The 25979-nt window shown below is 44.5% G+C and overlaps 1 protein-coding gene across 4 annotated transcripts; it reads right to left on the reverse strand.

The window, feature by feature from the left end:
* Nucleotides 1-1801: 1801 nt before the first annotated feature.
* VGLL3 (vestigial like family member 3) lies at nucleotides 1802-25264 on the reverse strand. Of its 4 annotated transcripts, none has more exons than XM_064410966.1 (4): nucleotides 25000-25264; nucleotides 15815-16067; nucleotides 10130-10645; nucleotides 1802-3962 (listed from the first exon to the last, which is right to left on the reverse strand). In XM_064410966.1, the coding sequence occupies exons 1-4, from the start codon at nucleotides 25090-25092 to the stop codon at nucleotides 3919-3921; spliced, it is 906 nt and encodes a 301-aa protein (XP_064267036.1). In that variant the 5' UTR covers nucleotides 25093-25264; the 3' UTR covers nucleotides 1802-3918. The 4 variants fall into 4 exon arrangements, with proteins under 4 accessions (XP_064267036.1, XP_064267035.1, XP_064267037.1 ...); XM_064410965.1 differs by having other exon boundaries at nucleotides 15815-16070; nucleotides 25000-25259; XM_064410967.1 differs by lacking the exon at nucleotides 25000-25264 and adding an exon at nucleotides 24773-24911 and having other exon boundaries at nucleotides 15815-16070.
* Nucleotides 25265-25979: the final 715 nt, after the last annotated feature.

Here is a 25979-nt window from a genome sequence, read left to right on the forward strand (position 1 = left end):
GGACAGCAAGACCTGTGTAACAGCCTGGAAGCAGAAAGGCTGGGTGAGGCAAGGCAATCCTAAGGGCAGGTTGGAGGAAATGTGACATTCCCTTCCCTGTCTGAATGCTGTGATGAGAGATCTGTTCTCAGAAGCGTTTTGATGCAGGTGTGGATGATTGAGACAAAGCTGTCATTCACTGAGGACCACCTGAACTGGTGTGTCTGGTGAGGGAAGGAATCAGAACAGAGTCCATTTTACTGTTGCCAAGTGTAGCTTATTCAGCTCTCCAGAAATTCCAGAAATCCAATCTCCTGGGCAGTCAGCGGCTGCATTATTCCATCTTCTTGTTGGGATGGAAATGGGCCATTGGAAAAAACTGGCATCTGCCTCTGAAAAACTGGTGCACAACTTCAACCCTTCCAGTCTTCAAATGAAGACACAAAAATTGATGTCAGATTTCTCAACATTAACAGGAATAAAATAAAATCCTGGACAACTTTAAGGAGGTCAGTATTTTGAGTTTCTTGAAATAAAACAATAATTTCCCTATGTTCTCCCAGAAACAGTGACAGAGTACAAGATGTTTTATAAGCCCTCTCAAAATGAATCATCCACTTTCTTGGGACAGCATCAGAACACACCACACATAAAAAGAATGAAACAACTCCTTTAGTAATGCATTAAGACACACAACTTATCTGTGACCTGATTTCAAGAGCATTTTTTTTCCTATCTGCAGAAACACGAGCAGACTCAACCTTTCTGCTCCTTCTGGCTGCCATGGATTCCCCACCACTGCAGGCGAGTGCTCCTCTCCTCTTCCAAGAGCAAAACCATGGCAGCATCTGCTTCTCATAAGCACTTCTGTGCGTGTGTGTAAGAGTGCGTGTATGGGAAAGAGGGAGAGAAGGAAATCTGCTGAATTTAACTGAAAAGTTTGTCACAAGGAAGGGTAGGTTTGTTTTTTTTTTCCTTTTCCATCCCTCGATTTGTAGAAGTCAGGCTACTGCTTCACACTTAGGCTTTTCCTTTCTCACTTGTTAGCACAGGGGACATTTAGTGACTGAGGGGAAAAGAAGAATTTATTTCACTTTTGAAGTTGACAGATTGGTGCATGAATGGCTACAGACAACAGCAGGTTTTCATTGGCACTTGTCACCCAGAGCTTGCAGAAGTTCCACCAGCTCAGTCCCAGGTTCAGCAGCAGAAACTCTGTGCAGAACAGCAGTCCTGGAGGTGAAGAGGCAACAGCTTCCCCACTTCTTCATCCCCCCAACCAACTAGAGATACAATCCAGAAAGAAATTCCAGTGTAAACTGTGGGCCTGTTTTGTTCCTGTCCTGTTTTGCTCTGACATCTATAGGGAACCAGAGGAGGTCCCCCATACTATGAGCTTGTGAAGGGGAAGGCAGTGAGCAGACTGCTCTTGTTAGGCTTTAAACTATTTCAGGAAGTCAAACACCTCAAAAAGAAATGCTGTCTTTTTTCTTCCCCTGCCACCCAAACTCTCCATCCTTAAAGTTCAAAGAGGACACACCTATCACTTTAATTTCCAATTTTGCCAAGTCCAAGGGGAAAAAAAATGAAAAGAAAAAAAAAAAAGCTTAAGATTTTTTTTTCCTCCCAGTATTTCAAATACTATCAACATTCCTAAGCCAGAACTCTTTTTCTTGAGATATTTCCTGAACTGTACTGTCCTGATAAGAAAGTGACCTGTGGCAGCTGGCACTCCATTCCCTCCCATACAGTTTTCCCACTGCATTATGAATTTATTGACAAATTGAGGAGCTAGCTCCACCAGAGCAGCAATAATATAGAGAACTGTCATAAGAGTGAAATTTATTGAGAGAAGGAAATACTGATGGACTACAAAGATGAGGAAAAAAACCCCACCACATTTAATTCATCATCCCAACACAGAGACTACAACTTTATTACTTTAAAGCAATATTTAAGCATAGTCCATTCAGCATTTATACACCATCTCAAACTTCAAATCAGCAAGCCAGAGACTTAAGGGTCTTGCCAAATTGTGATATAATCCTAATGCCTCCATTGCCAGCATGTCAAGCCCCCTCCCTTGACAAGGGAGAATGCTCAACACCTCACAGGATCAAGTTCAAACAGCCTGGAGGGAAGCAGCAGTGCAGGGAACCTCGGAGTGGCAGGCACTTCCCAACGCCCCCCTCCCCTTTCACACACAGATCCATGTGGTTTCCACCTGACAAAACTACATTTACAATGCTCAGTGCCTTAAAATTAAACTCCTTCTTATCTCAGCCATGTGTTTGTATCTTGGTTTTTCCACTTGGCCAGCGTGTCTTTCAAACAGGGATGTCTGAGAGCAGCGGTGACAGAAATACAATGCTTTGTAACAGCCTTAGGAAATACTACAGAGGGACCCTGGGTGCACAGAGCAGAAAGGGAACATCTCCAAGCAATAGCCAGGACCCAGCAACCCAGGTCCTGACCGTGGGCTCCCCTCAGTCCCACCTTAGCCACGGTGGCCCTCGCTGACTCCCCAAGGCTGGGCACAGAGATCGACCCAGCTCCGGCCTGGCCGCCCTCGCTGAGGATTTGATGGTGCCCACCTTGGCTCCAACCAAAGCCTTTATTGCCAAGTCAGAGCCCAGGCCAGGGGGGTTCCCAAGCACAGGGGCTGTGGCTCCACGTGGCCACGCTGCTGTTGCCAGGCCCCAGTGCATGCAGGCCTGGCTGGTTACGAAATGCAGCGCTGCAGCTGGGGTCCCGCGAGCCCCAGGGCTTAGCCCAGCCCTGAATTCAACATTACTTCTTCTGCTCTCCTTGAGCTGCTCAGGCCACTTGAAAACCTTTTGTTTCCACAAGCCACACATTTTTATAAACCTGGATTTATTTTTTTTTGTTGTTAATTTTCCCTGAATATTACCACCTCGAAATGGCTTAGCTGAAAGTCCTGCCTGTAAGATTTTACTGGTATTTATGAGCACCATAACCCACAGGGAACTGTGTTCAACAGCTTCAATGGATCATAGATGAGGCCCATATTCGTGTCTGATTTAAGAGTATTTGGTCCATTTTGAAAGAATGGATGAGTGGGAAATGCAGTTGCTGTAACCTCAAGCTTTGCTCTATGCTAAAGGTGTTTGCAAGCTTCTGACAGTCAGCACAGCACAAAGCCACCTTCAGAAGCAAGAAAAACAAAAACACTTCTACTACAATCTAACACCAGGAAAAAAATATTTGGCTGAAACTTCAGGTGCGAATTATACTTGCTTAAGCTAGAACAAAAGGACAAAATCATCAGAATCTAGTAATGTGGAAACAAAGGAGTTTAGCTCTTTAAAAAGAAAAGAAAGATAGACATCTGAGGTAACAAAAAAATCCCAAATGCACAAACACATCACAGACATCTAAAAATAGCATTTTATACATTTTTGCCAGTGCTTCTCTGAGAGCAAGTTCTTTAAACAGAACTTAACAATTTTACAATTTTTTTTAAAAAAATATGTCATCCTAAAATAGCCCATCAATCCTTACCCAAACTTTCTGTATTTCTACAAAAATAGATGCACAAAGAGCTACAAAATACTGTATTCCTGAAAGAAGGCGCACTGTAGTCAAGGGAGAGTCTTTTTCCTGACTATTGAGACTGTTCATAAAAATATCAAGCTGAACAAAACAAAACACTGTTAAAGGAGCAGAAAGGAGTTAGGTTGCCCAGCTGCAGCAGGCTCAGATGAGGAAAGAAAGGAAAGTTAGGTTTCTGGTTTTTTTTCCAACACTGTGGGACCCATAAACGGCCTTACAAATAAAAGGCTCAATAGCAAAACCAGAATAGCTGGCTCTTCATCTTCATGTGTGTCCTTTGCTCCACGCAGAAGGAGTCAACCACTGCTGTATCACCCACCCAGCTCCGCTGACTCCAGCTCTAGCTGGTCTTAATTTCTCTGCACCTCAGAACCAAGCAGTTTCCTTGCTCTTGTCCTGATGCTGTAGACCTACATGTCAGAAAAAAAAAGGAAAATAATTAATATTAATAAATATTAATTAATAAATCAGATGGCTTCTTATTCCCCTTCCCCAAGCAAGTGAAGTAATGAAAAACAAGTTTTGAATTAAAAAAAATATTAAAAAAGAAAAAAAAGGACAATTTAACAGTTTAAAGGATTTGTTAGCAACAGTGTTACTGCTCTAAAACTTTTATTTTATGAGGGGTAAAATTAAACCATATTGAAGTTTGATTCTGGCTCAAGCATTTCAGAAATGGTGATAAAATTCCTGCATGCGCTTCCTTGGCTTGAGCTCATGTGGAACATGGCATGGAGTGAAAAATCCTTCCATAAAGGTCTGCATCAATTATCCAGTAGGCAGCAGAGCAATACTTCCAGGCAGGGTCCAGCCACAGACACCATCTCCTCCAGAAAAGGCCTGAGACACTTCAGGATTTCACAGCTTCTGTGGCATTTCACCTCTCAGAGGAGAAAGGGGAAATGTTCCTGCAGCAGGCAAAAAATCCCAAATAATTTCACCTACAGAGTGCAAGATTTCCAGCCAAGAATGGCTAGTGCTTCCACATGGGAAAAATTAATGGTTTTCAGCTTGCATTTGTTATGAGCTCCTCTAACATTTTCCTTTGTAAAAAAGTGAGGACTATCTAATAAATGTGGTGCTATGTTGTGGCTCTAGCATTATAGACTTGGAACCTGCATTATAATCTGGGATTTCGCTGCTCCAGAGGGATCCAATCTCTCTATTCACACCTAACAGGGCATAAACCACAAATCCAGACAATAGAAGGGCAGGTGCAGATTAAATTTCTCAAAAGATATATTCTTGCTCATTTATAGGGAAAGTAAAGGACAGAGATACAGGCACATATTTTTAGAGGCAGTGAGGCACTCAAGTCTCAATGATTTAAAACCTGCCCTTTGATGTTTTGAGGCAAGTAAATCACATTCCATGAAACGAAGGTACATTTCCCACTACAAGTCATCATTCCTGCTCTGCAATGTACCAAGGCACCTGACTTGCTACGAATTGAGGGTTAATTTCACCACTAATGTAAATAGGTGCAGCTCCAGACCTCTGTGATGTTGTAACCACCAGAGCTCCGTGTTCATTTGATGTTTAACCATGTGCTAGGCATGGATCTCATTTCCAAATCCAATCACACAGTGAATATGAAGGACGACCCATAAGTTTTCAGAAAACTTACACGCAGGCATGGAGGGTTCAGATCTGGCAACTACCTCCTTGCTTTAAGATTATAAGCAGTTAAATATTTAATGACGATCAACATTTCAGAGCTGAGCTGCAAAGCAATTAGCACTCACATAAAAGATGAGAGCATATGGCTCTATCCTTGTGAGGACTCCCAAGCAGGGTACAAACACTTGTGTGTCCAGCAGTGAAGAGAAAGGGAAAGCAGAGCCCAGGGGTGTGCTGCACCAAACCTTGTTTAGTGCTTTCTGCTCCATTTCACATGCACTTGTACCTGTTTCTGCAGATTGGAAAAACTGGGATATCCCTCAGCTAGAGCATGCCTATAAAAACATGTTCAGAGGCTCTTTATTCAATGAAGATGTCTCCTTGTTGCTTAAGAGCTATTTGTTTCCCTGGCAGCATCATACACAGACAGACATAATGAACTGCTGCACCCTTCAAAGCTCCCTCAAAGCTAGTGATGACAATTTGGGGCTATTTTTCCCTTGGTGCTTACAATTTGTTTAGACAAAGATGAACCCCCAAAAAAGTCAGACAGCAGAAAACTTTCAGAGCATAAAGAAGCCATTTAAGTTCACCAGTGGACCACTAAAGGACACCAGAGGCCATGGAAGCCTGTAAGAAGAGAAACAGGTTATGTGGCTCCTAGCAGCTTAAAAAAATGACACACATTAAAATGTTTAAGAGATCTTCCACCTGACAGCAGCAAGTGGTAGAAAGGGAATAACTAGCTGAACAGGCACCTGCCTAGGCAGGTGCCTTTGCAAGGCACAAACAACTGTAACATGGAGGTTTCAGGTATAGCTACACACTCTAAACAGCAAGAGAAAACAATCCAAAAAACCAAAGCTGTCCTATTTACCAAACTGAATGTGGAACACTTTCCATGCCTTCTCCTCATTATATTCCTATCTCCTTCAAGGCAAGGCCATTTACAGTCCTAACACAGAATCCAAATCTGGCTACTCACCCAGAGCTTCCACCTGCAGTGCTTTTCTTTTAGCAAGGAATCCTCACCTGCACTGCCACTCCAGCAAATCCCCCTTCCCTGGGCCACCAACATTAGAGCTAATTGCCACACAAACATTATGCAGGTTCTGTGGGAACATCTAGGCAAATTTAATGAGTTGTGACAAACTTGTGGGATGGGTGTGAACAGAGACAAATGTACAGAAAGGATTGGATTGGCCCCTCAAACTCCAAATTCAATGTATCACACTGACATAGAGGCATTTCCAAAAGGGGATTTTCCACAGTAAACCAGGACTAAAGGATGCTGATTAATTCACCCAAATTTGAAGTTGTTCATCACAATGTGCATAACTTTACAGGATGAAGAACGCACACCTCAATTTTAATAGATTTACAGCCATCACTCATGCCAAAGTCCTGCTTTGCTTTTAGTGTGCTGGGGCTGCAGGAAGCCCCCTCCAGCACATCTGTCCCACAGCAGGACAGGATATCCTCCTAGGCTCTGCAGTGGCAAGGCAGCTTGCTCTGCTCTCCTCCCCATGGGCTGCCTGCAGCACAGCCAAACCCCACGCTCACCTGAAGGGCTTGGGGTGCAGGACCCCTCCCACCCTGCTCCCGAGGGAAGCACTGATGGCTACAACCACCAGCAACACAGAGACAGAAATTCCCCTCCCCAGCCCCTGATCTTAAGCGCTGGATGTGGCTTAAGCACAAGCAGGAAGCTTTAGTGGTGACACTGGATAAAAAATACAGCTCTGAGTTGCAGGCAAAGCTGGTGACAGCCCAACCTTGCTTTGCTGGACATCAGCAGGGCAAGGAACTGAGCCCTAAATCCAAACAATGTGTGCTTATTCCAACATGTTTATATCAATGCTTGACATGAAATGTACTCTTCCATTGAACATTGTAGCTGGTGCACTTTGGAAAGACACTACATACCAGCAGACACAAACCTAGCAGGTATTAACAGCTCTTGACACAGACCAGCACTTTCTTTAATTGCACTTGGACTGATACAGAAGCTTCTAAAAGGGTTAATTTGCAGCCTACAACGTGAGGATTAAGCCACATTTAACGGCAATCAGGTAGCTAAATCCTCCTTCATCCCCTAAAACAGGACCATGTAAGCTCAAACAGATGTGCCAGACAGATCAATAGTTTGTCAGCTCTGTGAAGGGTGCTGTGCTGCTGTCCCACACAATGTGTTCTGAACCATAAATTCCCAAACTACACCGGGCATGCAGTGGGAACCTCCTCTTAACCTCTGAAGTGATTCAGCATCATCCATTCTTGAGGATCGATTATTTGGCGTGGCATGGCAGAGATGCAACAATGTAGCTGGGAGAGGGTAAGATTACAGCCAGCCTGCCCTGATCCCAACACTACCATTCCACATAATTCAGCATGAGGAATTTTGCAGATGTTCCTATAATCCATGTGACAGTAGCACAAGAAAGAAATGTGGCCCACGGTAAGAAGAGGGAGAATCAGTTTGTAAGTGAAGGACTCCAAAAGGCAATGTCCAGGTATAGACCAAATGAACTTTTTTAACATAAATCGCCTGAAGCTCATGGAATCTGATATATTGACAGCTCCACAGGTTATTTCTCCAGGGATATATGAGCCAACACTTTCAGAACTGACATATTCTTGCCACTATGCCCTTATCTCACTCTGGAGAAAGCACTTTATGTCACTAAAAGCCAGTTCACTCTTCCAGGCTCTTGAGTTTGTAGCCTCTCTCTTGAGATATTGGATCTCTCTTTGACATTGGAGTTAAATGCAATGAAATGCTGTGTGATGTGGAGATTTATCCAGTATAATCTGCTTTCCCTGAAGTGCACATGAAGCAGGTGCTGGATGTGACTCCATGTGGTACTCCAGCAACCCTCTCCTCTCCCCACACTTTCCCTGGGATGATTCTGCTGGATGTGCACACAAAACCCTGAGGCAATTAAGGGTCCCTCTTCTCTCCATGCCTGGAGTGCCTGTAACCAAAGCATGTGTCTCAACTGCACAAGCTGCAGGCAAGGCTGAAAAGGGAGCTCAGCCTTTCTGCCCTTCCCAGCAAGTCTCTGCTTTGAAAGCACAGGAGTGTGCAGGGCAAGAGAGCAAATAATTGTAATGTCATAGGTTTCCACCACCTGCTGTGTTTCATTGCTTGCACCCTTGTTTCCAAACCTAGGGCTGCCTAGTAGGGTTTTGCTGTTATGTTTCAGTGTGTGACCCTTTTCAACAGTCTCAAACTAGTGAGCCATTGGTCTGCTGAGATCCTGTGCTTCTTCAAACCAGTCACACGTTTCACCTCTTTCTTTTTCCCCACAGGAACTTATAGACTGAAACCCACACAATCAGGCATAGGTCAGAAGTGAACAGTTCAGATCTTTTCCACTGTCTCCCACGCTGAGCAACCAAGTGACATACAAGGCACTGACAAATCAGGATCCTGACAAAATTAGCACCCAACTGTACCCATCCACAGGGATTTTCACGAGGAGCAGCCAGCACCAAGCCAAAGGTGTGTTTGTTCTCTAAGGCAGTGCTAGGACCCAGTCCTTTTTGAGGTACTTGCTCTTAAAGAGAAAGACCTCACAGTCTAGGCTGGACTTGTACCTAAGCCAGGCAGTGGTTTCTCCTGACTAATTCCTTACACAGTTCTCTGTTCCACCCCCAAAAGGTTAAACCAAACACCAGGGCTCTGCAGGTGGGGCTGGGTCCAGGGGGGCTTGTCCCTTACACCAGTGGCAGTGACAGTCTGCTCATGCTTCAGAGAAGGCAGCTCACTCCCCTTATGGGGTTTGTTACAAAGGAAAAAAATCTCAAGATCCCAGTCTGGTTAGTTTATCATTTTGTACCCAAAAGCATAAAATATAATTATTCTTGATTCGCTGGTTTAGCTAGAAATGTGATTTATATATAAATTGTCCACTGTTAAGAATCCTGATAAGCTTTTTCTTAGTTTTATTGCCATCAAGACAGCAAATGGCATAGTATTTAGAGGAGATTACTGGTTCCCAGTTGCTTTAAAGGGAGGAGACAAATTTTAATTAGGTTCATAGTATTTCATCTTTAAGAAACAGCCTTTTTTCCCCCATCAATTCTTTGCTCCCCTGCCCACTAATCAAGACAAAGAAGTGGTTCTCACACATTGAACCAGTCAGAGAGCACTATCAAAAATGGAGACAGATACTTTGAGGAAAAGGGAATAAAGATACAAACCTAGTGTTTCCTTAATCAGATAACATACTGTCTTTAAAAAGTACTAATCTGCAAGGATTGCTGCTGGTGAGATAAACATCAAACCAAAAAGGAGCCCTCAGTGGGGCCCATGAGCTCCAGGATGGCCGCACTGGGAACTGTCTGTCACCTGACAGCAAGAAACTGCAAACCCTGAGGGCTGCCAGACTGCTTCTGATACTGAGACAAGAGACTGCCACTCAAAGCTCACAGACACAGATGGAGTTCACGGTCTGCAGTTCAGCCTACAGACCCTGCAGTAAAATTAATTTAACTCGCATACCTCTGCCTATGCCCTATAGAAAGATATTTCATTTGATGGCAAGCACAGCTCAATCAGCACCTGTATTCTCCACGGGACACCTAGATACTACACAGGAAGGAAATGCTGTGCCATTCCACCTCAAGATGCAGTCCTCATATACTGCAAGTTAATAGTTTATTGGCACTAAATATTAGTGGATGCACATATGAACTAGCTGAACAAGCCGCGAACTTCCCCATGGAAGCATAATTAATATTTTCCCACAATATTTAAATAAAAAGAAACAAAAAATGCAGATTGTGTCATCTGGCTTGAATGGGACCGAGGCAGATAAAGGTCTCTCAGCAGAAGTCAGGAAGAGCTTCCCTGACAACAATTACAGGAGGGATGCCTATATTTGTGGGAATCAGTTCACGCTTCTGCTAAAACAAGTCGCAGACGACAACGACAACAACAAAACCATCTTACCTGTATCAAAGCCAAAGCTCGGCACGATGTCCACTGTTCCGTGGAAGGCTCCAGCCCAGGCTGAGGTAGCGCCGGCGGTGGCCGCGGGCTCGGCCTTCGTCCCGTCGCACTGGGCAGAGGGAATCCTGGCGGCGCGCACCGAGGGCACCAGCAGCGAGCCGTAGCGCGGGTCGCGGTGCGAGCCGGCGTGGGGATGGTGGTGGTGGTGGTGGTGCACGTGGGGGTGAGGGTGGTGGCGGTGCACGTACACATCGTGCATGTGTGCGTACGAGGGGCTCACCTGAGACGCTAAGGGGTAGTGCCAGGACTCGGAGGCGGCGGGGGGAGGAGCTGGGGCAGTCTGGTGGAGGCCGTGTCCCGGCCAGCTGCTGGGATCTGGTGTTGGGAAGGTGCCTGGTGCAGTCACGGGGAAATCGGGGTGCACTCCGCTTAAGCAGGGTGGAGGAGGAGGCTGGTAAGAGCTGGTCCAGAACGAGGTTGGGAAGCCGCTCCTTTGGCTTGAAATTGTTGAGCTTTCTGGTGGGGAGGAAAAAAGTGAAGTGTGACTGAAGGCGAACAACGCATTCCAGGACAAAAACCCCACAGTGATTTGCTGCTCTCTGAAGTTTGCAACGCTGAACTCAAGCTTCGTCAGTAAATACAGAATCACGGGACATTTGAGGGAGGAAGGTTGTCTAGTCCAATTCCCCTGTTCAAGTGGGGTCACCTGGAGCAGTTGTCCAGGACCACGTCCAGTCAGATTTTGAGTGAGCTCCAGACTATGCAGCCTTTGAAAAAAAAATCCCCAAAAGCAACAAGCAATCTAAAAAATCCAACAAAACAAAAAGTTTTCTTGTATTCAGAAGGAATTTCCTGTTTTCTAATCTCGGCCTAGTGCCTCCTGTTCTGTCAGCAAGCATTGCTGAAGGGAGCCTGCCTCCCCCATCTTCATTCCCTCCCATCAGATTTCTACACACATAAGATCCCCCCACAAGAAGATTTTTCTTCTTCAGGTTGTAGAGTCAGAGCCCTGTCAGGATCTTGATACAGAAATTGTGAGCAGATGCTAACTCCTGCTCAGACTAGAGCACATCATTTAGAAAGGCAGCTGTTGTGGCTGCAAATGCTTCAGAGGAAAGACAACCAGCTCACACTGCAGAACAGGAAACATTTGGCTAAAAGAATACCTGATTTTCTCAAACTAATTGCATACTTTGATGGGATAAAGGTCATATCTAACACAGCTTATGTTACTCCTTCACAGAATATATTATGATGCCCTCTACTCAATAGGATCATACATGCAGAACTATCTATGTAACTCAAAAAGGTTTTTGTCAGAACTAAAAGACTTGCTGCTTCTTACAGCTAGGGCTCAGATTATATTTAAATGGATTCCAATATCTCTACATTATGAAATCACATTCTAAAAATTCCTCTTTTGAAGGAGCACTTAGTGTTTTTGATGTGTAGCAAAGTCTTGGCTTCTCCATTCTCACAATCCTCTTGCCAGCTCATGCTAGAAAGTACTGCTTCATGCAATATTTCTCAGCTCCAACAGGACTTTTTTTTTTTTTGGTCAAAGATGGAAACATAAAAATACAGAACTTCACCTCTGATGAAAGAACAGTCATAAAAATAGCCTATGGAGAAATAAAGCCAGGGAAGTTTAGTATTTGATGAGGCGAGGAATCCTCTGTTCCTCATAACTTTTGTAAAAGTACTTGATTTTTTTTTTTAAATCACCTTTTGTTTTGCTTTGTTTAATAAGCAGCTGGAATGAGACTTGGGTGAAGACACCATTGAGAATGAACAGATTCTTCAAACACTCCTACCTCTGCACTTTGCTTACATAAATATATTTTGAAAGTAAAAAACCTGAAAGTGTTTTCTGACTGCATCACTAGGACACTCGTGTCTCTGTTTTAGAAGCTATTAAAATCATAGAAGTTTTTCCACACATCAGTTGGCTTTGATTTAGGCAGGTTTTTGAGTCTGATTAACTTCCGATATTGGAAACAAACTTTGCAAGCATACCATGGACAAACACTGTAGATGCTTTGTGCCAAAATCCTTCAGAGGCTGCAAACTTATCTGGTAAGCTGCACTCCATGGGTTTCTTCAAAAGGTTGGGTTGTTTTTAGCAAGGTATTTTTATTGCAATTCATGCCTGAAGACTACAGAGAGCTTCAAGCATATTACAGAAGCCACAGCACTCCTCCAAAATTGGTATTGTTGCTTGTTTGTAAACCATTCCTTGTACAAAGGGATTACACTGAGATGGAGAGTACGTATGGCTTGTGTTGTTGGCAGCAGAGCTGATACAGAAGAAAAAAGCAAACTTCATGTCCACTCTGTTGTTTTCCACACTAGTTAACAGAGAAGCATAGCCTGACAATGCTCTGCCAGTATTCTGGAAAATTAACCTCTGTAATCGAGTTTTTGAAATCTGGCTGTTATCTGCATGGAAAAGCCCTAAATCCAAAGCCCTGCACTTCAAAAAAGCACAGAAAACCACAAAGTATCTGCAGGACAGCTTTAGTAACAGGAGAAAGCACTTTAAACCACTGAATCTGCCAACATGAATTCATCCCAGATTGCATAACAGCTTGGCTTTACCAGTCATGCAGGAGGTCCAGGCCACAGCAAACATGTTTGGTCATCTCCATTTTTCAAACCTGTGCAGGTTTCACAAAGCCCTCCCTGCTGCCTGACACTGCCATGGACCAGCCCCCACTGGCATCACTGAGTGTGACAATTCTCACTGGGAGAAGAGACTCTCTCTCCTGTAACTGGACATAAAGGCTCAGTCCATGTCACATACACGTGCAGAAAAACTTCACCCACCCCGAGTGCTCAGGGATACCTGGCTGCTATGGCACATGGAGAAACAGCTGCTTTTAAGAAAGAAAAAATAAAAATTCAAAAATCTCTGCACTTCCATGAGGCATTTAACAAAAACTGTCTGCCAAGAAAGATACTACAGTCACCACAATTTCCTACCCTAAGTACAGGGAGGCAGGGACAAGGCAACATCCCAGGGACCACGAAGTTGTGGCTGATGCAAATGCTCACAGTGGCCAACCCAAATGTTCACAACACACACTGAAAACACGCCAGAAGTGCACACACTGGAAAGGAGACAACATATGGAGCTTTCTGCAGTACAACATAAGCTCTCACTTAAGGCAAGAGGAAAGAAAAGTGAAACAGAAAAACAACCCAACACTTTCAGCAAGGAAAAACATGTTGATAAAAATACCATTAAAGTAACATTAGTGTCAAGGTATCATTAGCACCAGCAAAAGACTTCAGGAAGCTACACCTAAAATTCAATATTCACTTTACTTGAGCCTGTCATACAGAACTGTATTTTATGAAAAAATCAGTTTTCAAAATAATTCTAGCTTAACCTGATCAACATGCAAATGATATAAAAAATAGAACCTGTTGTTCTGAAAAGAGCAATTTTTTATATAAGCAAAATCCCTCATCAAAACAAGCAAAAAACCCCCTGCAATATCACCTTAACAATAAAATAAGAGTTTGCATTTTCATCAGAACACCTTAAAAAAAAAAGAAAAACAAAAGATTAAAAATAATTCAAAAACATTGCTAATCTCTCCTTTCAGATAAAGGAGAAAAAGCAGTGAGCTGGGGAGCCGGTTCATGCTTACACACTTTCCACTGAAACCTGTATCTCCCAAAACCGCTACTGGAAAAAGTATTTTTCTTTCTAATTTACCTCTGAGTAAGAAATTGACACAATTCTGACTACCCATAAAGATTATTTATGGAAGAACCACAAGCTAATAATAATTTAACTTCTTTAGGTAATGGGACACAAGCTCACATTCATGTACTGGAACTGAGCATCGTTGATATTGTGCACAAACCAGAAGACCAAGCTGACAGTGCTGGTCCTTCCACCTTGCTTTCAAGCAGGAGTATTTCAGAAATCCATTTGGGCCTGATAAAGCTCCTGTCAGCTTCTCTTCTCTGGAGCAGCAAATGCCCTCAGCTCACTCAGCTCCCAGGGATTTTCATGCCCCTGCAGCAGGTGCAGGGATGGCACAGGGCGTATCTCCTTACTTTATTCCCAGAAGATGTTCAGGACACACCGATCTCCATTCCCCACTGAGGGCATGGGGCACATGGGGTCAGGGGTCAGCATGGCTGGAGAACCCTCACACCAGGCCACTCATGTCCCCTGCAGAGCCCTCTGGGAATGGTTGTGAAGCCACAGAGGGGGGACAGGGAAAAACAACAGGGAATGTCTGAGGCCAAAGGGAAGACACACGACTGCACCCACGGAACATCCCCAAGCTCGCTGAAGAGGGCCTGCTATGGGCATGGGGTCTCTGGGGACTGCCCTGATCCCGTTGCTAAAACATTTATAGCCTGTCTGGGCCATTTATAAATGGTCCAGTCTCCTTTTTAGTAAGCATAGGTTCAATCCTACTCTCAGTCGAGTCAACGGAAAATTTCGCATTAACGTTAATGGTCCCAGATCAAGCCATAAATTCCTCCAGCTCCCCAGCCACTTGTGCTGACCTTTGCTTAAACTTCCTTGGATTTGTCATCATCCTTCTGGAAAGCAAGCTCTTCTGTGCTATTTTTCTCTTCACAGTTGTTTCCAAATATCCCATCTCTCTTTAGGATCTGTGGCTATCATCAATGCAGTCCCACCTCCACATCACTGATTAGGAACACCACTGTTCCTGCTCAGATCCCACCAGTACCTCTCTCATCAAGCCAGTGTAAGGCCATTGCTCACCAGTACTCATTTGCTTAGTTTGCACCCCTCTGCCAGTCCACATAAGGATGTGATCGGAAACAATGCAGCTGTGGGGATCTTAAGGAACACCCGACTGCCACATCCAACAAAATGGAAACAGCATCTTCTTGCCATGCTTTTTCCAGTTTGGAAGTCTTGTCTGTAAGGGCTACCTAGTGTCGTTGGCAAGATCTGCTCTTTGTCACACCAGTACATATAAAGTATATAAACATTTATGTGCATAACAAGAGGGCAGCATTGTTACTCATTGTGTTAGGACAATGAGTAAATGCCTCGCAGAGCCTATCACATTTCTGCTCCCTGCTTGGAGGCAGAGTAATGTCAAGCCCATTTTACACCCAGCAAGCCATAACATCACCTGTACCTCTCCCACAAGCAAGCTGCAAAGGAAAACACCACGTGGCTGCAGCCACAGGAGCCAGGGCTTGACCCCCAGCCCATTCCCTCCTGTACTGGCTCCTCCTCTCCTGGCAAGCAGCCGTGGACAAATCCTGATCACCTGGCAAAGCCACTCGAGAAGGCTGCATAGGTTTCCTTCACATCCAAGGCCAGCACCCCAAACAGCTTTGCACTTGCCTCACAGGCCAAGTTTCACACTTGGAGCTAAAAAAAAAAAAAAAGCCTCCAACCTTGCAGCAGACGTTTGTGCAGCCCCCTCCCTCCAGCCCCTGGCAGAGACAGGATATGGCAGGAGCTGGAGATGCCTGCTCCTTTCATGCTTTTGGCTGCTCTCTCCCCCTTTAACACCTCAGATCACTCAACCCAAGAAGCTCCTCAGCTCTTGGAGATTTGAAGGGGATTTTTCCACTTCCACAGAGAAGCAGAATTTCAGGGGCAATGCAATGTGTGATACTGCAATGCAGCCCGAGTAAGCCACACCACAGAGAGCGAGTTCCTGCCCCTCTTACCTCTCCAGAGGGGATTCAGCCCTGCCTTGCTCTTGGAAAAGGCAGTCTCTGAACTGAAGCTACTGGCTTGGCTCAAAGCTCTCGAGAAGTGTTCATCCACCACTGAACCAATGTCTCCCTGGAAGTAAGTGAACAGGACACAGCGAGAGTTCAGGTACTCCATCTCGGCAGGCTGCTCTTTCTCATCCTCCTCTTGCTTGCTGGGAAGGGTCACTTCCAGAGACTCCTGCATCTTGTTGTACACAGCTAACTTCTTCTGGGATTAGAAACAAAAACAAGAGATGTATCAGTGATGACATTCAGAGGAAGCTCGACACATAGTTTCTTTAACAAAAAATAACTGAATACACTGAATAACTGATTATTCATTTTGTAATTAAATTTGGACTACCTGGATACTTGACACTGGCATTTCACAAGGAAGAGAATACCAGTGCTTGTTTAAGAGTCTCTATTCCTCTCACACAGATGGACCTGCTTCTCAGGCATGCCTCACAACCACAATTTATCAGCACCAGCTTTCACTCAATACTTTCAAAAGAAAGCAGACAGGCTCTAACAATTCCCTCCTGATTCCCACCTGGAGAGGATATTCCATCAATAAAGGCTACAGAGGTCAAGCCCAGCCCCCTGGAAGGGTGGCCAGATAGACAGCATGTGCATTTCACACATCCAGCTGGGCAAGCACCAGGTTTCTCTGGGCACACTCCTCCAGCTGAGCATACAGGGCCCTCTGGATTCCCCACACTTACTGCTGAAGCTGTAAAGGAGGGAGTTTCCTGCTTCCTGAAAAATTTTCTACTGTATTATCAAAATGCACAAAATGAATAAATTTTCACTCACTGACGACAGAATTTTTATCACAGGAAGTTATACCTTGGGGTGGTGACTGGGGGCTGGTCAGGGGTTTGAGAGCTTGTTTTTTTGGTTGGTTTGGGGTAGTTTGTTATTGTTTTGAGGTTAGGGTGGAAGGGGTTTCTTTCCTTTTTTCCTCTTTTTTTTAATGCCAGCTTTTGGGAAAAGGGAAAAAAATTCAAGTCATAAAAAATTAAACATGTGATCTGGGGGAAGAGGGGGATTGACAAGTCCGCAAACACATGCAGAAAAATCCACCCCAAACCAAAAACACAGAGAAGCATATAAAAAACTAAAACCCTCACAAGCCATCTGTGAATGGCTATTTCAGAATATTCTCTCTCAAATCAAACCTAAATGTCAAAATAAATGTGTGTGAAGATCCATTTTGCATGGAACATATTTTTCAGATGTTCCACTTTACAACTGTTTTCACAGGGAAAAAACCTCTCCCCACAACAGTCAAGCTGCAGGAATCATAGCTTTTAGCTAGCCAGACATTTCCACAGCTGACTTTACACACAAGCACTTTCAGGAACCCAAAAACAACTACAGTCCATATGCAAAAGTATTTCATAGCATTCCTATAGAATTACAGTTTGACTTATCTTTAATGGTTTGCTTGGCAACACTCTAGCGCCATCAGAATCTCTTTAAGTTTATGGCATTTTTACCCTTTTTCCAAAGCAGTTGTATAGAAAAAGTTAAACAACTGCACAGTCTATAAAGTTTCATTTTTACAATAACTATACTTGTACAATTTAGAAATAATCAAAAGTAATTTTCTGACCTTTTGTACCATCAATACATTTAAATTCAGTGCTTTCTAAAATCATATAATCTGACACAAATTCTCTCACTGTAGTACAAAATAAATGCTCTGGGGCAAAGTCTTAATTATGAATGGTTATTTTAAAAAATAACTGTAAGAAAGAGCTATTGACAAGTGGAATTAAAACCTATTATACTTAAAGCTCACAGCAACTTAAGCAACACATCTGACATTCCAGTGGGTTAACTGATAAAGAAACTCAGTGATACCATTAATTCAGATGCTGTTGCACAAACTGCAGTGAGGGACACACGCAATTTTATTTCAGTTGGGGACATCAGGCAATGACCTGGATTTCCAGGGAATCTGTGCTTCACAGAGCAAGTCATACTGTGGCTCAGTTTAGCACAATATTACTTAGACTTATGGGAGAACCACTGGGATTCACTTACAAAAATAAATAAAACAAACAAAAATAGGGAAGCAACAAAATAAAGCAGTTTTACTAGAAACTAGAACTGCTAAAATGAAATGGTCTGGGGCTGTAAACATATTTTTGCAAATGCAGAATATGGAGTAACCTACACTTTTTCTGGAAGTGCTTCGTGCCTTCTGTAAACAAACATCTCAGGAAAGTTCTCCTAATATTTGTTACCCAAATGCTTACTAGGATATCACTCAAAGTGAGCTTCACGTTTTTGCCTGAGTAATCACAGACCCCTGAGACCTCAGTAAGACAGAAACAGTTCTAAGAACATGGCACATATAAAGAGACACATACACTGGAAATATGCAATGCTTCCACCTCGACCACTTGACCACTCCTGAAGCTGCATCACAACTCAGATCCTCTTAAAAATGCTTTTCTCATTTTTGATTTTTCTTGGGCTTTGTTTTTTATGTAGAGACATAGAGTATGAAAGAGATCCTCTAGAGAAATCCAAACAGGTCTGTTACATGCCAGACCTTGAAGAGAGGCAGCACACGTCCAGTGCTGACTCCCGTCCCTACAGGTGCTTGCACTGATGCTGCAGTTATGCAAATGCAGACACAAGCACGCAATTACAGACAGACACACACCGCTAACACAGCCCCTGGCTTGACTTGGTGATCAGGAAGGAAGTCTTCCAATGTTCCTATACAGGGACTGCAGCTCAGGAAATTAAAACTTATCTCCAGAGTCGCTTCTCTGCGCAGGAATGTTCCCCCTTCCACAGCTTAAGAATCTAATTCGTTTTCCATTTCAACTCTCTTCCCTCCCCTCCAGTCCACGGACAGTCATTACAAGATGCTCTGAGCACTTGCTCCTTTCAAAAGCACCAAATCTGACCTTTCTTCAAGGTAAAAAAAAATTTCTAATGCAACAAAAAAAATATAGTAGGACTAATGGACAAGAACAAGGCCCTGTGTGTGGATGATTATTTACAGTGCAAAGTTGTGGTTTGCAGTGAGTTACTTGCAAAGGATGAGAGTTCTAAATTAAAAGATTTTTCAAAACAGCAAGCCCGTGATCAGACACAGGTCTAATTAATTTGCACTTCAGGAAGAAATTATCAGCCTGTAATTGCAACACTCTAAGTAAGATGCTACAGTGCGAGAAACTTATTCAACAAGTCCTCCTTGTATGCAATGTATATGCATCCTTTCCACTGTATACATTCTTTGACAATGTGAGGGTTTTTTCCCCACAACTCACCTAAAATATTCTGTTTGCACATGAATTCCCTAATTTTTGTTTTGACCTTAACAGAAACCTCACCATATTTTTGACTGCAGTTGTGTGAGTGGAAAACTATGCAAAATCATCAGCTGCTAAATGAATTTGTCCCACAATCATGGGATGTGAGGGAACAAAAACAAAAAAGCCCACAAACACAAGGGTAGGTTTATGGTCACTAACCTCAGCTAGGCCAGTTTAACTTGTACTTTTTCATTTGAACAGTTCTAGCATATATTTTAGCAGCCAACTGCATCTATTACATCTTTACAAAGTATTTTCTGACCAAACACAGTGTTATGTCTTGTCAATGTTCAGTCCTTTAATAGATTCATGAAATACACCTCTCCCTTCCTTACACTAGAGACTGATACTAAGTAGCCTTTGAAAAACAAAACAAACACCCAAAATATTCTCTTGGCCAAGACACAGGATACAGAACTTAAATTCAGAATACAGAATTTAAGTGGAAAACAGGGAAATTCAGCGTCTATACCCCTTAGATAGCAGACTCTAATTCATGGCTGAAACGGCACAATCTCTGGGTAAACAGAGTTGTACAGCCCAGGCTGATTTCAGTTTCAACCAACATTACCTTATTTTTATTTCATATATTCACAAACAGGCAATTCCAAAGAAAATCTAAACCCTTCACTTCAAATTGTACAACAAAAAGAAACTGAAGGTCAACATATCACTGCTGATATGGGAATATTGAAAAGGAAGTTTATTCTAAACAATCATTATCCTGTCTTCCTGAGCACTTTTAGACCAAGAAAACATTTCGTCCAAAATCTCACACAAAATCCTTGCCTTGAATATTCCTGTTATTTTCTAACAGACCCTACCCAGAACCAAGCAAAATGGTTCTCATGCAGCGAAATGTTGGCCACATTAAAGCCTGTGGCAAAAGTCCAACTGACTTCAAGGGTCCTGGGTCTCACCCAGAGTGTCTGGTAAAAATGTCAGAACATTCCTCTTTGCAAATAGAAAAAAACTCACTTCCAGCAGAAACCAGTTAGTAGCCAGCAAAACAACAACAACAAAATAAAACAACCACACTTTGAGAACAGAGAAGGTTTTACTTCAGCCAAGTTTGAATCGAAAAATTCAGGCCAGCTCTTACTTTTCACATAAACTGGTTGCCTTTTTCCTACAATTTATTATCTCCATACATGCCACCATACAGCATATGGTCCTTTACGCTCCCAAGCATGAAAGTCTGGTGTGTCTGTGGCCACCTGTTACAGATTTTCCATTATGAGAAAAAGAACAGGAACCAAAAATAAAGAATAACTACGCTGAGGTAACACTATATGACCCTACCCTGAGAAAAAGGCTGTCATTTGACATAAGCTTCTGAGAAGGAATTCCAGCAACAAACTCGAGGCAAATCCTCAGACAGTCCTCCATTTGTGGAGCTGTCTGCCAAAGCAGGCTCCTATTGATAACACAGAATGTATTCAAAGAAGAAGACAATTCCAAGCAATCAGGGCACTAAATGCTGGGCCCGAAAGATGTGCTAAGATGTGCACTGCCCTAAAAACAGGAAAAAATAGCTTCCACCCACACAAACCAGCAAGGTGAGAGCTTCTTTTAGCTGAGCCACTGGATTTGTGGAAGTCTTGCTATGCTCTGCTGATGGAAGGAAGTGGTAAAAAAAGAATGCATTTATACACCTTTTACTGTACATGTAAACAGAGATGTACCCTACAAGTTTAAAGGTCTAATTTTATGCAGCTAGATGAAGACCAAATAGAATTTGGCCCCAGTAAGCATGACAGAGTAAAGCAAGCCAAATTTTTTTAATCAGTGATGTCCCATGGGATTGAACCGAACAAAATCAACCAACAAAACCTCACACATAGGGCAGGACCTAACCCAGGTTTGACATGAATGTGAGAATAGATGAGTTATACAGGTTATATAGCTCCCAGAGAAGTTAGTAGAGCAAACAGCAAAGGAATAGCCCTGAGAAAGAATCTGAACTGCAAAAATTTAATGTGAAGCCATGTTCTGCTGCTACCTGCCATTAGACACTGCAGGCTGCCACGCAGCATAAGCAGTATAACAAGCCCATCCTCAAAAGCTGGGGGCACATTATGCAAAGAATTCCACTGAAAAAAACAAGCTGCAGTATGTGAATTGGGGTTTAGCCACAGCCAGCTGACACAGCATCAAATGTGACCTGTCCTTGTCTGCAACTCTGTCAGTTTGGAAGGAAGAGCCGAGTTAGTGACCTAAATTGCTAATGAAGACAAGGCCTTATCTGGACAAAGTCTGTCTACAGCACTGCCAGCAGAAAGTCTGATTTGAGCATATCACAACTCCTTATGCAAGACTTGATTTAGCAAGGACAGCTTTGGCTTAGATGTTGGCTTGCCTCTACATACCATGGAGAAATTCCAAAACTACCATTTACTGTAACTTCCCCATCCAAAGGTCTTTAGCTGGTGTGTTAGTGAGCCTGGGTGAGTTCTACCTGAGCCTCAGCCCTTCAGCTTGCTGTGCCCAGCTTGTCGTGACAGGACAAGCCATCCCCGTGTGCCGGGAATACAATGGGATTCTGCTCCAATTATGCGTTCCCGAAGCCTCTCCGAATTCCGTTACACCCATTCCTCACCCAACCCATAGGAAAGCCAAAGCTCACTATTCCAGCTGCACAGCCCCTCAGCAAAGGGGACAGCAAAGAGCATTTTAATTTTGCCACTCTGCAGGGTTTTAGCCTCACGCCTGCAGAGCTCCCCACCAGACATGGAAACCCATTCGTATCCTAACACCGGCACACGCTCGATCCGTCTTTTGGCAAAGGAGTACGGAAATCCCCATTTATCTGTAAAATCAGGGCCACACCCCATTTCCATCAGTTCATTCTGGCACCATATGAGCATGTATACAACAGTGTTTCGCTCACTTCCCTCCAGCAAACACCCTGGACTTGAGCAATCTCAAAGATCTAAGGTGCTAAGCCTCCGCTCCCATTAACATTCAAGAGGAATTCAGGCTACAGTCCACTAAGAGCTTTAAAAAAGAAAAAAAAAAAAATCACATCTAAATTAATTTGCCAGCAAGTCCCTTCCTGGCTAAGGATGGGTGAAAGCTACATTTCCAGAAATTATGCCTTTCTGTGCAAGGCAAAAATCAATTCCGTGCTAATTTTAAGGGCACAAAAAAAAAAATACAGACACAGAAATGCGGGAATAACTTCAGTGTGGGGAAACTTTAAAAGGGCACGATGGACCATCCCCTAAAGCTACACTTCTGCACAACCCAGGTGCACACTAGTCCACCATTTAAAAGCAGTCTGAGACTTTCCATTAAAAACAAAAATTAAAAAGGAGACAAGCATTTGAACCCACTTCATCTTGTTGCAGGCACTGCCGCTGACCCAAAGAAACACGATGAGTTTCGCTCTCCAGAGAGATCCCAGAGCCCAGAAGTTGAGCTCCACAGCTGAAGAGCTGCTTTGCTCTTTAAAGCACACAAAACTGACATGCAAAGCATAACCAATTACACATTTGAGATGGCTTTACTACAAATACCTGTGGAGATGCACAGGCTTTAGTTGGAGTGACACACTTGCATCTTGTTGCCCTGAGAAGAAAATGAAAGCCAATAGCGGCAGAGCATGGAAGAGCCTTCTCTCTCAGAAAACAAACTGAAAGACACCAGCGTAGTACAATACCACTGAAAAATGCCTTGGTGGAGTCCTTGGATATTTTAAGGGTGAGCTCCATTTTATTATCATCGCCAATGCAGAGACTTATTTTTAAGGTATCCCACTAATTCATCTTCCCTCACTGTTATTTTTAAACTGCAGTTTTAATTCCAGCAAAGAGGAACATTCTTTAAAACGGTCATCATCCTCACAAAGAGTGCAGGAGCGTTTTACATGTTGAACACATGTGTAAGAACCAAAAACCTGGCAACAGATTCTTCATCTTTTTCTGTTATGTTCTCTACCAGTTGATTAAGCATCTCTGACAGGACAATTCTGAAGGAACAGAGACTTGCAAAACATCATTTGTCACCCCAACAATAAATCTTGATGCTTGAGGAGCTCATTCTATGCTTACTTTTTTTTTTTAATTTAGAAAACATTGGATTCAGAAAAAATACACAAACCACTCTAAAGTTAGCAGCTGTTAGAAGTAGAGGGTGGAACACTTTCTTCAGCAACAACAGCTTGGCTTTTCAGTCTCGTATCCGAGTAGCTTGTGAAGACCCTTCAGCTCCAAGTGTGCCAGGAAAACCAGTGCAACCAGGATTCATTAAATTAAATTGTCCATAACACATAGGATAGCCATGTTTAGAAAGCTTTTAGGTGGAAATGTGATATATGGCCAGCTCAAGACCTGTACTGGCTTATCAAAGCTATCTACATTTCTTGCCTTTCTTATCTACCTCTACTTAAACAGCATAACCCCCAAGGACTCAATTCATTTAAAATAAAATTTCAAGAAACTTCAGTGTTCATTAGGGTGCCCCTAGAACATTTGATACATGGCCCTGCTTTTGGAAGAAGAAATTTCATACCTATGCTTAAAAATGAAAAGGACTAGCACTTGAACGTGACATGGTAATTTAATAGATTTCCCCATACTAAGTGTTCTACAGATCTGGAAGAGAAATATTGACAACCACTTCAGAGTTAAACATCAGAGTTCAGCAGAGTTTCAACTGCTGTTTTCTACTTCTAGGTCTCTCAGTCACAGAATCAGGCTATTAGCTTTTTTTTTATTCATTTTCCCTCCAAAGCACACAGGCTATGGACTGGACCTCCAGATATCCACACACAAACTTCTTACGTAAAATTACTGCATAGACAGAAGCTTTGCAAGCTCTGACCAAGATTAGAGAAGAAATAATAGCAAAGGCACTCTGCAAGACGCAGAACTCACAAGTTTTCCAGGGCTCACATTTAGAGTGAACATGAGCAACCTGGATAAGTTCACTGGGGTATCATTTTTGCAAACGGGCTCTGTCTCCCAACAAAAAAGAAAAAAACCAGCAACAGACGATCGGAATTTTAATGTTTTAGCCCATACTCGTGTCTCCCAGGCAAGTTGATACTTGGGGTCACTTCCCATGTACGGAGAAAACAATCTTCATGGATAATAATGATAAAACCTTATGGAATGCAGCAACAACCAAAAAATGTATTCTCAGATGACTACATTAGGGCCAAGTCAATATTAGTCCCACTTCACCCACGCACTGCATAGTCTAAAAATGCTGTCAGCCCGATAAGAATTTCCTGATTCACTTAAAAAAAAAAATTAAAAAATAATACATCTGATCACCAAATTCAGCTGGAAACTCGCCGCAGACGATCTTCCAGGAGCGCCGGGGTGAGCGGCGGCGCGGAGCGGTGCGCGGGGAGCGGCGCGGCTCCCCGCCCGCGGACCGCACCGCGCCGTGCCGTGCCGGGCTAAGGCGCTGCCCCGCGCCGGCCAACGGGGCGAGCCAGCAAGGGAGGCACGACGGCGGAGAGAAGGGGGACAGGAGTAAGGGAATAACTTTTCCCTCCTGCCCCACGCCAGCTGAGCAAGCCAACACCCACCCGCCAGATACAAGAATTTGGAGGGGAAATGTGTGTTAGGAAAGGTCTTACCAGGCTCCGCTGCTCCGGGGCACCCTCAGCAGCTCCCCGCATCTCCAAATCAGGCCGGGGGCTGCGGAGCGCATCGCTGGCTGGCCGGAGCGGAGGTCTCCGCCCAGGGCAGCCAGCGATGCGCCATGCACCCGCCGAGGGAGGGCCTCCCCAAAAAACCCCCGCACCTCCCAGTCCTCCGCACCGCGGCCACAGGCGCAGCCCTGCCCGCCCTCCCCGCCGCTCACCTGCGCGCAGCCCGCCGCGGGCGCGGCCGCATAGCGGGGCGCCCCGCACGCCGCCGGGGCGGGCTGCTGCATGGCCACGTCCGAGCAGCTCATGGCCGCGGCCGCCCCGCGCCACCGCCGTCTCCCCCTTCCTCTTCTTCCTCCTTCTGCTGCTGCTCCCGCTCCCCTGCGCGGGGCGGCCGCGGCCAGGCGCCGCGCAGCCCCGGCTGCCGGCGCATCTTCGGCGGCCGCCGCGCCCCGCGCCCGCACTTATAGCGCGGCGGGGCTGCGCCGGGCGCCCCGGCGGCCGCGGCGGCGGCGGCGGCAGCGCCGCGGGGCGGGGACGGCACCGCGCCCCGCCCGCCCGCCCGGTCCGCGGGCGCGCAGCACCTGCCCTGCCCTGCCCGGCCCGGCCCGGCCCCGCCCAGCGCCCCGCGGGGAGCATCGCCGGGATCGCGGAGCGCGGCCCCGCCGCTGCCGGCTCAGAGCGGGAGGCGCTCCCGGGAGGGTTTTTTGGAGCAGCGAGGGCTCGCTGGAGTAGGTGTCACCTGTATGAGCCACGTTTCCACCTCCAGGGACTCATCCTGGAAATTCCTCTGGGAGGAAGGGGGAACCTAGGTGTTCCACAGGATGTATGTTGGATGCTGGCTGAAGTAGCCCGGAGTCTCTCTTCCCTCCCCACATTTGTACCATAATGTTTAAAAAAAAAAGTGTCCTTCTCAGCTTGAAAAATACATGGAAAACTCAGATCTGGTTGTAATGACTTCAGTTGTATTCAAATATTTTCCTGGCCTACCTCTGTGTGCACATTTGTGCCAGCGAGCTGCCCTGCTGCAGAGCTGTGCTTGGAGGCTTTTGATGCCATTCCTCACATGGAAAAGACTATGGCTTGTTAGCATTATCCCAGCTTATGAGCCTGGGAAGGATTTACACTTCTTTGCTCTTGTATTCTTCTCATCAGGTCTAAAGTGAATTAGTTGAAGTTTCTTTTTCACAAAATA

The sequence above is a fragment of the Passer domesticus genome, chromosome 2 (genome assembly GCF_036417665.1).
Source record: "Passer domesticus isolate bPasDom1 chromosome 2, bPasDom1.hap1, whole genome shotgun sequence".
Classification (NCBI taxonomy): Eukaryota; Metazoa; Chordata; class Aves; order Passeriformes; family Passeridae; genus Passer; species Passer domesticus.